The sequence below is a fragment of the Cupressus sempervirens genome, chromosome 6, assembly GCF_028749045.1.
Source record: "Cupressus sempervirens isolate cs-2001-9-10 chromosome 6, ASM2874904v1, whole genome shotgun sequence".
In the NCBI taxonomy this organism is placed as follows: Eukaryota; Viridiplantae; Streptophyta; class Pinopsida; order Cupressales; family Cupressaceae; genus Cupressus; species Cupressus sempervirens.
The window spans coordinates 194,638,650-194,657,121 of record NC_143123.1 but is presented as its reverse complement, the minus strand read 5'-3'; the positions used below and the strand labels follow the sequence as shown (position 1 = coordinate 194,657,121).

General features: G+C 34.2%; 1 protein-coding gene across 1 annotated transcript; it reads left to right on the top strand.

Annotated features, from left to right (window-relative positions):
- The first annotated feature begins 1,289 nt into the window (after positions 1–1,289).
- LOC149551904 (protein IQ-domain 26-like) lies at positions 1,290–5,763 on the top strand. Its single transcript, XM_089787404.1, has 3 exons — positions 1,290–2,924; positions 4,075–4,302; positions 4,393–5,763. The coding sequence occupies exons 1-3, from the start codon at positions 2,559–2,561 to the stop codon at positions 5,239–5,241; spliced, it is 1,443 nt and encodes a 480-aa protein (XP_089643530.1). The 5' UTR covers positions 1,290–2,558; the 3' UTR covers positions 5,242–5,763.
- The last annotated feature ends 12,709 nt before the right edge of the window (positions 5,764–18,472 follow it).

Here is an 18,472-nt window from a genome sequence, read left to right as displayed (position 1 = left end):
GAATTTCAATTGTTAGGGTTTTTAGTTTTTTAACTTTGTCTAGTGACTAGATATTATATATATCTCTTATTGTACTAATGCAGGTTTCATATAATACGAGATCTTTTTTCAGTGGACAGCTAGTGCCACTTGTTTTACTGCCATGCCTAGAGGACATTGTTGTCGGCTCAAGCTGTAAGCAACCCTAAATGCATTTGAGGCAAACAGCACAGGACATATTGACTCTTGGGACTTTTTGTCCCCCTGATCTGCTTCTCTGAACAACACATATCACATATTCACAGAATTTGGTAATTAAACCTTTGAACTATCGCAGTAAAGAGCAAGCTATATCTAGATTCACAGTATATGTTGATTAAACTTTTGAAGTAGCATATTATAAAAGGCCAAAATGGCAATGAGTGGGGTGGGACCAGAAAGGTCCTTCAAACTAATTTGGCATGATGGTTTTATTCCTATTGAGTAGTTTCAAAATCTAAGAAAGACTTCTAAATATCAATATGTTTAGATAATTGATGGTTTGTCTGAAATGATTTTTTAATTGTTTATAATTAAAAAGTTTAATATGTCATTATGTTCTTGTTTTGTTGGTAAAAGTTAAAGTTTTTTTAAAGGGACTATTAGAGATCAATTCTTGATAAGTGCAAGAATCCATCATCCTAAAGAATAAAACTGAATCATATTCCAAACAAATTTGATAAAATAGACAGCCTTCTTTAAAATCTTGGCTGAAGAAAATCAGCCTAAAATTCATAAATAGTGGCTATGGAATCACCAAAACTGTTTCACATACCAAGAAGAACAATTAAATTATTCTGTATTCGAGCTTTTGGGTGAGATTGTGTAAGATTTTTTTTAGCATCAATGTTTTGGATCATACTCTATCATCCATCATCAGGATGTTCTTAGCTCTCTCACCAACACCCTGATGATGGATCGTGGAGTATTATCTGAAATGTTGATGCTAAAAAAAATCTTACACAATGTCACCCATAAGCTCGAATATAAAATATCATAGATTGTGGAAATCTGTTGCAATTAATTAAATTATTTTTCAAAAATTATAAAATCTTATATAATAAAAAATAAAACAGTTTTATGGCTAGATAGACAGTCCCCTATTAAATACCTAAAACAACTTTGTAATTTAAAAATCTTCCCCCAAAAAATGCCTAGGTGATGCAACTATACAGATCAAATTTATTATGGCAAATCTTTTAAAGAGTTTAATCATAAGTGTGCAGGGGAAGAATGATAAGAGCGGAGGAAAGGACAATGACATTAAAAGCGATGCTGAGATATCCATGAAAACATTAATGCGCCTCCCACGTCAGACTATCATCTCGTCCACAGCTCAAGGACAATCATGAATGGGCTTCAAAGTACATGTGAATCCTAAAGCTAGAAATATGGAATAGTCGTACATGGGAGGTGGGATTCCAGGAGAAGGTGAGTAGTCACGAGCCTGGTGTCAGACACGGACTTTGGGAGGGAAAGCCAGGCTAATTTTAACCATTGTTTTACCCAGTGGACACACTGATCAACGCATTAAAACAGACTATAATTATGCACACAATGAGTTTTCTTCACCATAATCCATAACTCCGACAGGCTACTGGCTAAGCTAGCAAGCATCCCGGAAGCCATTGGTTGTGCATTGAAAATGGTGAAAACTGCCTATATAGTTTAAGGAACTTTTGGGCTTTTGAGCCATTAGGAAACTGACTCTCTAGCCCAATTCCCACAGCCGGGTTCGACCTTTTTAAGGCCTTCAAGTACCATTTTCACAAATGTTTCTTTATTTGTTTTTGTTGTTGGTATTTTCCTTCTGCTTCCGTATGCATTAGGTATCTGCAGCACAGAAGCTCAGGGATGTCCCCTTGTCTTTCTTGCAGTTTTTTCACGGACCATATACTCAAAGAGTTCTTGAACTTGGGAAAATTTGGGTTCTCTGGGCCTCATTTGTACGTAATACTGATGCGCTAGACTTTTGGAGACAGCTCAGATAGGTTTGTTTTGGTCTATTCTTGTGGGCATCTATAAGGGAATTTTGGGGGCTTACAGAGCTTTATTCTGTTTGGGGACCAAATGTTTTCTCTGCTGGGGAAGTTTAGATGCATGAAGTGAACTAGGCCATGCCTAGTGCCTAGAAGAGAGATTAGGATGTGAAAGAATCCTTTTTGGTTAATACAAGATACGCCGAGTCTAGTTCAATTTCTCACGGTCTTTTGTTCCATCCATGCACTTGGGCACATCTTACCTTGCGCCTGGTTTTGGAATTTTGCTGTTGGATTATTCTCCTTAGCCTGGCATTCTCATTTCCCCAGCTGCGTGAAATTCAAAATGAGCTCATACCTGCTCCGCAAGCCAAAATTGTATAAGTAGATTATATGTTGCTGTAGCTGCTTTAATGTGTTTGCCATTAAGGATTCGTACAAGAGGATTTAGTAATATTCACGTCTCTTTCCCTAGCCAATTCTGTGCTGTTATGAATAGAAGTGGCGACATTCCTTTCTTCGCGTAGTAGTTTTAGAGATTAGAGGCTTTTAAAGGTCACAATGGGAAGGACTAGTAAATGGTTTAGGAATTTATTGGGTGGAAAGAAAGATCCTAAACATGCATCTCCTGATCCTCTTTCCAATACAAAGGAGAAAAGAAGATGGAGCTTTGGAAAGTCCTCAAAAGATAGAGAGAACAAGACATCATACAGAGAGAACAACTATATGTGTGACTCGGATAATGAACAGAACATGCATGCAGTGGCTGTAGCTGCTGCTACAGCAGTTGCAGCTGATGCAGCTGTGGCAGCGGCAGAGGCAGCAGTTGCGGTGGTCCGCTTGACAAGCAATGGACGTTTCTCTCTCTACTCTTGCAGAGAACGAAGGGCAGCTGTAAAGATTCAGACTGCTTTCCGAGGATATCTGGTATGCACATCTGCCTTAAAGTTTTTTAATTTTTAAGCTGGTTCTTGTCTTGTGTTTTTCTGAGAAATTACAACTACACAAACATTTTGTTGCCTTTCTTAAGCTCTCAGCTTAACGCATGGTTGAATACCATTATGTGTTGGATTACATAAAAGCTTGTATTGAGAGCTGGACAATTTAGCTTGGATTTAAAATGTATTAGCTTGGATGCTATCCTGCTAACTAGATTGATGGTTGCCGAATATTTTGCGTTGGCATATGCTCTTGTTGATTTTCAATTTGTTGTTTTCTCTAGTAAATCTTGGATAAATGGTTTGAATAGCTGCTCGATTCATTTCGTCCAATTTGGTTTTTGTTGGGGGGTTACAAGAGTTGCCTAATTCATTGTTTCTTCTGGTTACTAGTGTGTTTTTTTGCTTGTTATGCCAACAACAAAGTTACGTAGGGCTAGCACAACAATGTTACATAGGACTAGCCAATTTATTGTTTGTTGCTTGAGAGATAGAGAGGAGCTGTATTCTTCTGCTTACAATGCCTACACATTTGAGTTTATTCGGACAAACTATTCACCTATTCCATTGCTGTTTCATGTATACTTTTGGTTTATTTTTGATGCCCGCAAATTTGATTTTTATGACTACCCAGTATATTTCTTTTTGCTAGTTATTGAAAGTCTTTTTTAAATGGCTGTAATATTAATCGTGACAGTATCTGATTTATTCTTCTTGTTATTGGCACTTTGAATCTTTTGCCTTTAATGCCTACAAATATTGTGTTTAGGACAACCCACTTCTTTGTCTGTTGATGGTTGCTACTGTGTGTTTCCTGACAGTACCTAAGAAAATCTTCGAAGACTATCCAATTTAATTGCATGTTGCCTAAAGTTGATATTTATGGCTACTCAATTCATTGTCTGTTGCTGAATATGAGCTCTTTTGCTTTCTACCTGGAAATTTGAGTTCTAGGGCTGCCAAGCATATTTTTCTGATAGTATTTTAGTGTTTTTTTCATTTAGAGCTCTATATAATTGCTTTGAATGCCTCTGGGAAAGAATAGGCAGCTCAACTTCATGGAGAGAAATGTGCCTACAAATGATTCTAAGATCTGTCCAACCTTTGGCTTCTCAATCTGCACCCTTTTATTTGTGCAGGCTAGGAGAGCCTTGAGAGCCCTGAAGGGTTTGGTGAAGCTGCAAGCATTGGTTCGTGGGTACTTGGTGAGAAAGCAAGCAGATGCTACTCTATATCGCATGCATTCCCTTCTTGAAATCCAGGCCCGTGTTCGTGCCAGGCGTATTTGGATGTCCGAAGAAGGAAAACTGATTCAGATGCAACAAAAACATAGATGCAAACAAGAACTCTGTCCTCGGAAATCCATTGTAAACAAGAACATCTAGGACTGGTCTGTTTCAAGTTATTTAACAAAACGCCCAGTTTTGTAACTCTTGTTATCTTTTTTTCATGTGCAGGAGGGATGGAATGCTGCCATTGACCATGCCAACTATACACAAAGTAGAAGAGGTTTTGGTTATGCATTCCCCCAGCAGGAAATGGAAATAAATATGGATGAAAGTGCAAAGATTGTTGAGATTGATACTGTCAGACCTAAGGTGAACTCGAGGAGGAGGTATTCATCAAATACAGACTCTGTTTCTGCAGACCCCAGTATTTCTTCTACGGTTGGTCGCTATTCAATGCCAAATTTTCCTTTCCAATCCAGATCTTCACATATTGAAGGCTCTATCGCTACACAAAATGTTTCCCCTGTTCCAGGCTATTTCTCAACTAGATTATCAATTCCTAGCACGGTCTCAGATGAGTTAAGTGCATCTGCTTTACATGAGTTAGGCCCCATAGATTTGAATGGAGATTGGACATATAGTGGTGAAGATTACAAGTTTGCAACTGCAAAAAGTAGTCCTCAGTTCTGTTATGCTTCAGCAAAGTATGGAATGACAAGTGCCGGTCTATCCACACCATCTAAAACTGAATATTCACATAGTTACTCTCAAGGACATTCTGCCTTTCCCAGCTATATGGCTAACACAGAATCCTCAAGGGCTAAATTACGTTCTCATAGCGTTCCTAAACAAAGGCCAGATTCTTCAGAGAAATCTACATCTTCGCTTAAGAAGAGAATGTCATTACAGGAGGCAGTAGAAAACAGGTTAAGTTTTAGTGGTGTGGGAACCCAAAGATCATGTTCTCATACCCATGAAGTCTGCAAGGAAATTCAAAATGCGGGTCCTGGTAGGCTAGATAGATCAACAATGTCTTTCAGAGATATTGAAAGTGATAGATTCCATAGCAAGTGGTGATCAACAGTTTAACAGAACTTTTGCTATCTTCTCAAGCAAATTTGTAAATTAACTTAGGAGCATAATTTGTGTCTCACATTGCCACTGCGAAGAGGTTTTGAACCTATGTAAATCGGCTTATAATTCTTGAGTTGATTGTTAAGGAGCACCATCTTTCTTCCTCTCTTGAATTTGAGCGAGCAAAGAGTAGCAAATTTGTGAAATGTTATTCCTTACAAGTTAAAGGAACTAGAACTGGAAGAAAATTCTCCAGCCAAGGTTATTGGTAAAGCTTATTGCGCAATGATGGCTAGAGTTGTTATGGTCTAATCATATTCTAATGTATTTCTGCTAGAGGTTGTAGCCCTACGAAATTGACAGACACTTTGAAATCCTGAGCTCCACTGATATCATATGTATGCTCTTGAACTATCGTATAAGAGTATTTGTCATTTATGGGGCAACTCCTGTTTAAGAGCAATACTGTTGTGGGAGACTGAAAGTTGGAGAGATGTAAATCAAGATTCAGAGTTTTGCTTGAAATGGTATCATTCTTGAAATGAACTTTGAAAGTTGATTTTATTTAATGTAATCCTTACACGATCCATGATTTATGTACTCAAATAAGGAAAGAACGTAATATTCAATTTGAACAGAAATCAAGTTTTTTTAACGAAAAATCAAGTACTTTAAAATAAAACACAGACTTTTGGAAATTATTGTGATGACACAGCATTAGTCTCAGAAACAAATTAAATTGAGATGACTGTTTGGGGCAACAAAGCGTGCCCGTCAAGAATGGAACATGGTAAGTTTAATATGAGCCAGGTACCTTCACCGGTCGAGTTTGTTTGTTTAATTAACTGAAGAGCACACTCATTTAAAGATACAAATAAGTACAACTGTGATCATTTAAAGAGTGGGTGCACGGAACCCCAGGTGTTAAATAGAATTTAGGGGAGAGGACCAGTAGTTGAATGGGTTCCTATTGTCGTGATAGGAATTGTTCACTTAATGTCCAATTTTTTTGAAAAAATTGTACTAGTACTTGTGATTTTAAAGTTGTTAGTACAATGATGATTCTCCAAAATTGAATCAAAATGTATTCTTTGTTTTAAAAAGTAACCAATGATGTGATGCCACATCAGTTGTTCAACTATGGGTACCCTTTATGTGCTACTATTGGTCTCACTTTTTTTTCCCTGTTTTGGACAACTTGGCAAAAAGCATGCTGATTTGGCATCATAACAGGGGACGTGGATTTGAAACCTTACTTATAAGTAGGTGACTCGCCAAGTAAGTTACTATAAAAAATAGGGAGCGATTTGAAATTTTTTTCCTAAGGTTTTGATAAGCGTGAAGTTAGGGTGTTCAAGTACTGGGTCCTCTCCCCTAGAGTCTAAATATACATAATCACAACACAACACATTTTCTAACTTCTCTTGAGGTTGTATCTCATCATCCCGACTTCTTTTGAAATGTCTTCCACATTGAAATATTTCAAATCCTCATATCTTACGGTACAACCCCTATAAGCTTATTGACTACTTTGCTGCAATAGGGGAGAGGATCCGATACTTGAACAAGTATCAATAGTTGTGAATGTCATTAAGATTATCTGGGCCAACTATAGTATCAATATAGCCTATTAATTGAACAATAAGATACTAATTTTGCTGTATGAAATTTATCAATATTTACTTCAAACTAAACCACTAAAAAATGTTCTTGGCTAGATCATTGATTTACTATATTTGATACCATTTCTAGACAAAAGCATTCATTGTGTGTTTTATATAAAACCCATTTAAATGCTACTTTTCATAAGTCAAACTACTATATACACAATATCAAGATACATGCAATAAATGTTATATTTGAAATGGTACAAAATCTACAAAATAGGTGTCCCAACTCATGGACAAGATGTTAACTCCTTGATGTCTAATTGATGACTATTGTATTGTTGTTCAACTGCCAACACATATACAAATGTAGATAAATAAACTTTTCTTTAACATCTTATCCCATCTCTGACAAAATCTCATCCCATCTCTGACAAAATCTAAAACCAAAATGTTGAAATTGGAGTCTTCAATCCAAAAAGCTGGAGAATTTTGCAAGCAAATTTGGAGTATTTGACAAGCAAAGCTAGAGTACATGCGATAAGTTGGAGTACTTGCAATGGTAAAGATGGATTTGTTTGAGCTTCCCAATCCATTCAAATCAAGCAATTAATGGAACATAATTCAAAATTTGTTCTTGAAAACCACAGAGTTAGATGCAAGCCAATCAAATTATAGAGTTTGAAAGCCATAGATCAACCATTTCCAAAAGTCTAGAAAAAGGCCAGAGTTTGTAAGCCACGGATCAACCATTTTCAAATTTCAAATTCTAATTGCTGGGAGGGAAAAAGTTGTAGGTATTAATATAACATGCAGTGAAATAATTCTTTTACAAATGTGTTCGCATTCTCTGTGACTGCATTGAACTTAGCTGCTTAGGATATCAGAGGGTCCAGTAGCATCAATTTCTCACTATATCAGAGGGCCCAGTAGCATCAGTTTTTCACCATATCAGAGGGCCCAATAGCATCAGTTTCTCACAATATCAGAGGGCCCAATAGACCATCCAACCATCCAGGTATTTTAATTCTACCATTCCCTTAAGGTATGTTGTTACAATCATGTTGTTCTTCTTTTCCAATGTTATTCATATAATAGTATGTTGTTATTTACCATCCAACCATCCAAGTATTTTAATTCTACCATTCTTCTAAGGTATGCTATTACAATCCATCATATAATGTATTTTGTTATTTATAGGAATGATTGAAAAAATAATAGCTTACAACATTTGAAAAAAATAAAAGCATACTATACTATTTTTGTCATAATCTACTATATAATAGTATGTTGTTATTTATAGAATTGATTCTACAAAATAAGAACATACAATATTTGAAAAAAATAACAACATACTATAGAAATTTGTACATTCCATCATAAAATGTTTGCATCATAGTATTATAACAACATACTATAGAAATCTGTACAATCCATCATAAAATGTTTGCATCATAATATGTTGTTAATGCTTGCATCATAATATGTTGTTATTCTTTTCAAATGTTGTAGTAGCTGAACATAATCTGTCACAGTCCATCATGTAATGCATGCTACTATTCTTTCCCAATGTTTCCATCATCTAATGTATGTTGTTCTATTTAGGCATTATGGCAGCAGGGAAGAGAAGAAGAAAAAGAACTGCCTGAAAATTTAGACCTCGTTATCCATGAGGTGTTAAATTACATGTTATTGACTCTAATGATGGGGATAGCTCAGCCAAGACAACTCCTGATAACATAGTTTATAACTCTGAACGCCAAAAGAATACAAAAAGGTTGCAAGGAAAGCAATGGATAGAAGAGGATGTGAAACATGCAATTGAAGATTTTGGAGATAATTATTTTTCAATAAGAGGAGCAACTAAGAAGTGGGGAATCCCTGTTAGTAGCTTATCTTATTTGCTAGCAAGACTCACAACAACAAAAACCAAGGGACCACCGACGATTCTCTCCTTGGAAGAAGAGCTAAAAGTTGTTGAGTGGTGTAAGGATTTAGCTCAACTTGGTCGTGGATTGGAGGTGATTCAACTGAAGTCACATGTGGCTCACATTTGCCAAACAAGGCCAAATCCATTAAAAAATGGATTACCTGGTGGATCATGGTGGGTTGGATTTCACAAACACCATCCAGATTTGACAATAAGGACTATAGAGGGTCTAGATAGGGATAGAGCAGTGATGCTATGACCAAGTATTATGGCAAATTTTTATAATAATTTGTTAACATTGTATGTTGCTAACCATTATGAACCAACACACATTTGGAACTGTGATGAAACAGGAGTGCAAGCAGGCAAAATCTGTGGGATGACAGTGATTACAAAGTTGGGAAGTAGAAGTGTGCCTCAAATCTTATCTAAAAGTAGAGAATGGATTACAGTACTATGTTGTATCAATGCTGTAGGTCACAACATACTAGGATTTTATCTTTTTAAAGAAAAAAGAAGACTAAAAAATTACATTGCTAATTGTGAAGTTGGAGCTTGTATGGCAGCAAAAGAACATGCTTGGATGACAAAATAATTATTTTTAAATTGTCTCCATCATTTTGCTAGATCTGTTCCAGGTGGTGCTTCACCCAAGAATAGGCATCTCCTTATTTTTGATGGACATGGAAGCCATGTTTCCTTTGCTACAATCCTTAGGCATAGATCTTCTTACATTTCCTACTCACACTAGTCATCAACTACAACCTTTAGATGTAAGTGTATTTCTCCATTCAAGTCATATTTCAAATGTGAAAGGTCAAAATGGATGTCTAAACATCCACACATTGACATAAGGAGAATGGAATTAGCAAAACTAGTAAGCAAAGCTTTCAAACTTGCCCTTGTACTTGATAATATTACAGCTGGCTTTCAAAGGACTGGAATTTGGCCATTGAATAGTGATGCTCTTCATAATGACATGAAGCCAAGTGATGCATTCAATGTGGAAGATGAAAATGTTGTTGAAGGAATTGCAAGCATTTTAAGGCTAGCTGGTTATGATGATGATGATGTCATTGAAAATTGTGTGGCACAAAGGGCAAAACAACAACAAGATGATTCATTTGAAAGCCAAAATCCACTAGCAGATGTTGTGCTCTCAAATCGATTTGAAACTAGCATGCATGATTATATGAGTTTGCCAACATAGTTTGATCCACCTGATTGGGTTAAAGAAGGAGCAAAGGAATTGGGAGTGCAATTTGAGTTTCAAAATGAAGACATTTCATTATACATTCCTTCTCCACCTTCAATGCCAAGAGAAGAGGTGGTTCATTATTATGCTGAAGCAAAAATTTGGGAAACTACAGATCATAATGAGGAGGAAGTTTGATACACTAAACATAATCTGGAAGCTTCAAATTTAGAAAATACTGAAGATGAAGGTGGACTAGTTGAACATAAGCTAGATGCATTGAAGGGATCTCTAGCTTTGGAGATAGAAGATGAACAAATTTTATGTAGTCAGGGGTCTTCAAGAAGTTTTTTGAAGCTACCAATTGAAAGGGTCACAAAGATATCTATGCCATCTAATAATGCTACTCTTAGATTGGGAAGAAAATCTCAAATACTTACATCTAATGAGTACATAATGTTGCAAAAGAAACAAGAAGCAAAGAAAGTTGAACTTCCAAGTGCTGAAAGAAAGGAAGAAACAACAGTTGGAGGAAAATAAAATACTACAAACTGAGGTGAGAAAAAGGAAAGATGAGCAGAAACTTGAAAGACAAACGATAAAGCAACAGAAGAAAGAGGAAAAGTTTTAGAAACAAAAAGAGAGGGAGTTGAAGAAGAAAGAAAAGGTAAATTGTATAAAAGGTAGGCTGGCAAAATAGAAAGACAAAAAAAGAATTGAAAATATATCCCCTAAGCAACTTGATTATAACATCAGTATTTCAGAACAAAATACAAACAGAGTAGGCCACAACAGTACTCCAACAACCCCCTTACCTGAGCATCATCAAATTTTGAAGGATATGTACATCATTATATCCCCTACCTATGCTGCCCTCCACAACATCCAAGCTGTTGTTAGCTAAAGCCCCCCTCATTCTCCAATCAAGCAATTCCCAATCGGTAGATTGTTAGATGAAAATATGTTTGAGTGTATGACTCCCATCACCCAATAAGTTGATTCAACTAGTTCATAAAATCCTACAGTAGATGGTACTGAGGGGGAACCTGAACCCTTCGCTAGCTTTGTGGTGAACTAATGATCCTATAGACATTTTCATATGGAGTACCTCTATATTCACAAGCTAGTCATTTTGTTATAGTAGAAGAACTATTTTCATAAGCTAGTCATTTTGTCATTTACTACAAACTGGTCCTGTTCTACAATAGTAGTCCAATCTTATTTTGCAATGACAAGTTTGGCATTTTGTAATGTTCTATTGACTAATCCTTCTCTCCTACCTCCTCTACTATTTCCAACTATGTAATTTATTTTGTTATGCTTATGTTCCAACTAGTAGAAGTTGAAAAATGTTGTAGTGCCTATATGTATAATCTGAAAACTATTATATTACTTGATTAGTCTTCAAATATGAATGTTGGTGTTATATTCTTCAAGCTTTAGTTTGATATTCTTCAATGGCATTTTAGGTTTTGTAATGTTACATATGAAGACTTAATGAAAATCTCATCATGTTTTGTCTCATGTATTATTTTCTTCATGTTATATGATGTGGTATGTCAAGGACAAACATATACCTATTATAGAATATGGTATGTTACAGAATATTATGCATAGCTATTGTTTGGCTCATTTGACATATGACTTTGTTACCATGGATATAATGCACTGGTCTTCTAAGGAATTCTCAAGCAATTTTCCATTGGTCTAAAATACCTGTTGATCGGAGAGCACAAATCTAAAATACCTGTTGATAGGAGAGCACAAATCTTAAGGGGCTATCTTAAACATCAACTGGAACCACCAACAAAAACTTTTAAGTTTGCTAATGATTTACACAGATATTTGAAGAGAATAGTTCAACGTCTCGATTGCAAGGTTTTGTGATTTTTCTCTCCCATCATATTTTGGAAAAAGTAGGATACAAGATGGTTCTCCCTAGTAATGACCTTGCCCTTGTATTACAACCTAACTTGAATTGGCCTAAGAAAGGGTCTACAATATGGAAGAATGGGACCAAATATGCTCGAATGTCTTTTTTTAGAGAATGTATTACAAAATATGATTTACACAGATATTTGAAGAGAATAGTTCAATGTCTCGATTGCAAGGTTTTGTGATCTTTCTCTCCCATCATATTTTGGAAAAAGTAGGATACAAGATGGTTCTCCCTAGTGTAACGCCCCACTCGAGAACCCAAGAGAAATAAACCTAACATGTTACAATGTTTACCGAACTATTTTTTTTTTTGAAGTTTAAACAACATCAAGATAACATTAATGCGGAAGCAATATGAACATACACAACAAATACACATTTGCAATTACAGATATAGTTTCAATTCGTCAAAGGTTCCTTTACATTGAGTCATATTTAATAATTTTAAATTAATTAGTTTAAGTTTCAAGTACAATGTCACATGATCATAAAGAAATAACAGATACATAAATCGCATAAGCAAATGCATAAGTATAAACAATACAATGAAAGTACATCCAATCAATAACATCCACTGCAAATGTCGCAGGGTATGTGAAAATAGATACTGTACAATAGAATACATGATAACATATATACATCATCTGAAAAGAAGTCTCTGAGATAAGAAATAAGAATGATAAAGGTACATCTTCTGCAATGAACATCCAACAGCTAGCAATGTGAAGGGGAACCCAAATGGTAAGAAGGCACTACCTCCCGACCGCGTGGTTACCTAGTCAGGCTTCCACTCCCACCGTGCATGGAAGATAATGAACGATCCACATATGGCTATCAAACATAAAAGATTCCTAGGCAAGGTACCCCTAATAGCCAAAACTACCTCAAAGGTAACACATGCTACTCAAGAAGATAAAATAATCCAAAAGTAAGAACACTCAATCCAATACCGACACCACATAACCAAACATCATACACGAACCAAGTATAAACCAAATACCAAGATCATAAGGTAAAGTCAACGAAAGATAATCACCTCAAGTCAAAAACCACATATCAAGAGTACATCATCCATGAATCACCAATCATTCTCAATGAAAGTAATAACCACAATAAAAAAAATCAATAATAAGTACACCACTAGAGATACACAAAACTACAGAGGAGACTCAGGCTACATACTAGGGAGTGTCATCACATGGCTGCTTGAGTTACCCTGGACTGATCTCTAAATAGACCCCGGACCCTCAAGCGTTGAGTTACCCAGGACCGGTTACTCTAAACCCCGGACCCTCAACATCACACATATGGAAACTAGAAAGCCCTCTCAAGAAGACGAGGCACTCATCTCATTCCCATACTTAGTCTATACAAGCACTAAAGGCATGGGTAGATCAAATATCTCTAACTTATCTTTTTAGTGTGCTTTCCCCCCATAAATTTTACTTACTAGATTATCACTTATTACACAACTTGCATTAGGTTACCCTGGTACTGACCACTTTGGGTCCCGGACCCCTATGCAAGCCACTCCCAAGTCATGTACCTAGACAACCTCTTCTAAGCACATAAAAAACACAGTTGTGTCCCATACCACAACGCCCATAAAGATCAAACTCGGTTCCTTAACAGGCAACCTGATAATAAGATGGTTCTCGCACCCAAGTACACATAAATGCTCCACAAGTAAATCTCACAAATATAATCTCAATTTGAATCACATAACACATCATGACATCTAGTCCCATAAATAGTATACAAGAAATCTCACAAAACCTCTAGTGTATATCCTAGACTGGTCAACACCTAATCAACACCAAAATCCCAAAGCATAGATAGTATAAGCAAAACAGTATAGTTTCTTAGTTTGCGTTTGATTTACAATAATACACAATAAGGTAAAAAGTAAAGTTTCAGTTTTGTGTTCAATGTATGTTTCAAGTGAATGAATTCTCAGTTTATTCCATAAGTCAACTCTATAAAATTACCCCCATTTATTTATTTGACTTAAATATGTAAAATTACCTTCATAATAATAGTCATTTTCCCAAAAGCATTATCTGAAGATAATCGATTATTTATTTAAGTTATAAAAATAACAATTGCTAAATTTAATAACATCATTACAATCTTATTAAATTTACACATTTAATAAAATTATACGTTGTTATATAATTTTCGTATTAATCATTCCTAATTAAATCAAAATTTAATTAGCTTAATTAATAATCATTTACTATGTCCGACTCATTAACACTCCTTAATTAGATCCAATTTAATTAAGTCAATTATTAGTTATTTTTTAAAAATATCTCTCAGTTATTAATAATTAATTTAGTTATTAATACAAATGAATGATAATATAATTTTAAAATTTAATAATTAAAGTTTTATATAATTTAAATTTAATAACTTAAAAAAAATCTAACACAATTTAAATTTATTAAATTATAATTAAATTACAATAAAAAAAATGCATAAATTAAAAGAGGATGTTTAAAGCCCGCCGGCTTTTGGCCGCAGCCTTTGCTGGGCCGGCGGTAGCTCTGTCGTAGCAGGCTGCTGCGGCAGCAGCCTATGCTACCTACCAAACGGTAAGGGGGGGTAGGGGCTGGGGTAAAACCCGCCCCTCCCCAATTTTAATATTTTTTTATTTTTTTATTATTTAATTTTTTTTTAATATGCAAAGTAAATAAATAAAAACATTTCCCATAAATTATATATATATATATATATATATATATATATATATATATATATATATATATTAACATATCTTGCAAATATGGTCTGATAGAAGAGTTTTCTATTAACCATATATATAAATATATGATGTACAAAGTCCTATTTCAATTTTTTTTAAAAATTCTTCCCAAACCATCTGATAAAAGGGCTTATCTAACATTTGAATTTCTCAATTAAATTTACTTTTAAACCTCAAACCCTATTTCAATTATCTAATAGATTCTCGTAGTGTTTGATTTCTTATTCAATCTTATGTAATCCTCTAAAATAAATTCAATGAAGTATCCATCTAAGCCATGTATAGATATTTCTCAAATAAGAACAATATTGCATACCCGAAAAACAACACATGCAAAAGACACGGAGCAGACAGAAACTTGAAAAGCGAAAACTACTATACAATTAAACCACGAGGTCCTACCTAGATCTGATGCTAAACAGTGGTAGCTAGATAAAGATTCCTACTGCAAGTGAAACTTTTCAAGCTACGAAAAACTTCCCTTCTTTTCCAAACCCTCTGATTTCCTTTTCAAACCTATGTGTGAAAACTTGTCTCCAAAAATCTCCCTTGAAAAATGAACCCTCCAATTTTGATAAGGAGTTCTCTTCCTACAATCGGGGCACTAATTGTGCGTTTACCCGAGAGGTCTCTTGATCCCCCCTGTTAACTCTAAAATCAACCTTTATTTATCTTATCTTTCATATTTTCATGCACGTTAAATGGATTATTAAATCTCTTTATTTAATTTCCACTCAACTTCTATTTTAATCAATTTATAACTTATAAATCTCATGCGCACTTAATGCTATTAAATATCTTTATTAATTTCACATGTTTAATCTTTTCAATTAATTTCTTTTATTTTCAACTCATGCATAAATCATGCGAACTATAATCTTTATGATAATTAAATATCTTTTCACTTTTAATTTCATTTTTAGAAACTTAATTGATAAAATATTTATTAACTTAAATAACAATAATATTTAGCATTTATTTAAAAATGCACTCTAAATATATTATTATTAAATTAAATAAATATAATCACGTTCTAAATTTAAACTTTAACTTTTATCTCCAATATTTAATTCTCTCTTATTTAATTAATTCATTCATGCACAATTAATTTCCTTTTAAAATTAAAATATTCTTTTATTATTCCTTCATGCACTTTAAGTGAATTATTAAATTACTTTATTTAACTTTCCACTTTACTTTACTTTAAATTAATTTAATAACCTTTTAAAATCTCATGCACACTTTCTTAGAATATCTTTATTAAGTTCACATGTTTTTTTATCTTTTAAATTAATCTCTTATATTAAAACTCATTCATGCGAACTTAAATCTTTTCCATAAATTAATATCTTTTTCCTTTTTAATATATTTTTGAACGTTTAAATTGATAAATATTTATTAACTTAAAGAACAATAATATTTAGCATTTATTTAAAAATGAACTCTAAATATATTATTATTAAATTAAATAAATATTATCATGTTCTAAATTTAATCTTATAGCTTTTATCTTCCAATTCAATTCTTTATATTTAATTAATTTCTCAATTAATTAAATATAATTAAATATTCAAAAAGTCATAATAATTCTCCATTAAATTAAATTATTAATTTAATCTATTAATTAGACTTAATTAATAGAAAATTCATCAAAGACTCACAAAACAACATATGCACAAAATACTCACGGGTTTTAAAAAAAAGGGTAGACAGTCTGTTACGAGTCCTCCTTGCAGGGCAAGTATTATAGGCTTATGGCTAAGATTGGACCTGATCATTATCTTCCCATTCTCACCATTTGAGTATTTGTAATAGGGCACGCTCATCCTGGCAATTCAGGGAAGTCGATGCTCGGTACCTGCATCCTGCGTAAAAGACGAACATGTACATGTATATAATATATCTAAACTAAATAGACAATGGCAGGGATTGGTTTATCGTGTAGATCCCGACTAGCAGGTGACTACGACTCCCTCCCCTAACCACATCAAACACATCAGACAGAAAGATAAAATAAACACGCACACCATACACATGCAAGTATGGGGTAAGTATCGTAAAAATCACAAGTCTAACATCAAATGCGTACATATAATAATGCATCTCTATCAATCCAACATAATCATCATTAAAGACATCATGTTAACCTTTTTATGAAAGAAACCACATTTACTAACTAGGAATCATCAAAACATCATTAACGTCATGAATGAAATCAACTAAGCAATAATAACTGATACATTTGTAATCAAAGACATGATAAAATATCATAATATTGTAAATCCAATATCTCTAAACTAATCAATGCAAAAAATCAACCTAAAGCAAATTGACAATGATAACAGAAATGTGAACTAGGGGCAGGCACTACACCTAGTAATGACCTTGCCCTTGTATTACAACCTAACTTGAATTGGCCTAAGAAAGGGTCTACAATATGGAAGAATGGGACCAAATATGCTCGAATGTCTTTTTTTATAGACAAGCCCCCATATCAAAGGTCCAATTATTTGAAGAAGACATTGTTTTCAAGAATCCAATACCACTTATGTAGACTGAAAGGCATCTTGATTTTGTTCTCACAGTTCTCATGAATCAACAAGAGTTAGTTGTTTAACAATGCACTCAAGCACATTGAAGACCACCCAAACATGAGGCTAAAGCGAAGTTTTAAGTAACATTTTAGTTTACTGTTATTTAAGGAAGCACATTACTGTTGCTCAAGGAAGCACACACAAAGAATGTGTGATACGAAATACTAATGGAAATACTGTCATTTCCTTTTAACTTTGATTGAATCAACATGAAATCCATCAAGATTCAAATGTCCCAACAATTCAATAGAATAGAATAAAATCTCACAACAATTGAATAGAATAATTGACTGAATCAATAGCTAAATCCATCAGATAATTTGTTTAATAAAAGTCATGGTGATTGCTTCTCATTAGACATGATCCCTAGGTGCATTTTTAAGTTAATGGAACATTTCAAAAGATAAATGCAGAGACTGCCAACATGAAATTATGAATTTTGATGCCCCATAACTAATAAAAGACAATGTGCAATACATGGTTCTTTAATAAGTTTAGATACCAAAGAGAGCAAAACATTTAATTAAAGTTGCAAATTTTTTACAAATTTGATAGTTAAACTATATCTTTAAACTAAAAAATCCATGAAATCATGCAAAATAAATAAATCTATGACCACCCATCAACTCTGAAATCTGGAGTATTAACTGCAGAAAGGAATGGTTGGGTCATTTGCCCAGTAAGGTCCGATAAAGACCTTACCTACTCAAAATATGCCAAATCCCTGAGAATTTTGCATGTCCATAGATACATTTGTAAAACTCTCCATCCCTCTCCTCTGTTTTGCAATTTTCTATGAAGCTTCCATGAATTTTCCATGTCCCAAATACAACAACCAGTCATTTAGCACATGGGTTGAAAAGAGAAATTTAAAAATAAAAAAATAATCTGCTAACCCTATGCTAGATTGAGGAGTTTGCATACCCAAGGTGTATTTTGAAAAGGGAGGAGATTGAAGAGTCCGCATATGCTAGATTGAAGAGTTCGTTTCGTCAATGCCATGAGGGAGGGGCTGAAGGGTTGAAGGAAAGAATGAAACCAAAATTTAATGCCTAGGAAAAATTTGGACCCTTTTTTTGGGGGTCTCTCTACAATACTAACTTCTGTAGCCACTCTCTTACTTAAAATGTACTTCCATTGCCTTTTGATGCATACTAAATTACATCAAATTATATTAACCTCCCGAATAAATTAACTTACATGGAT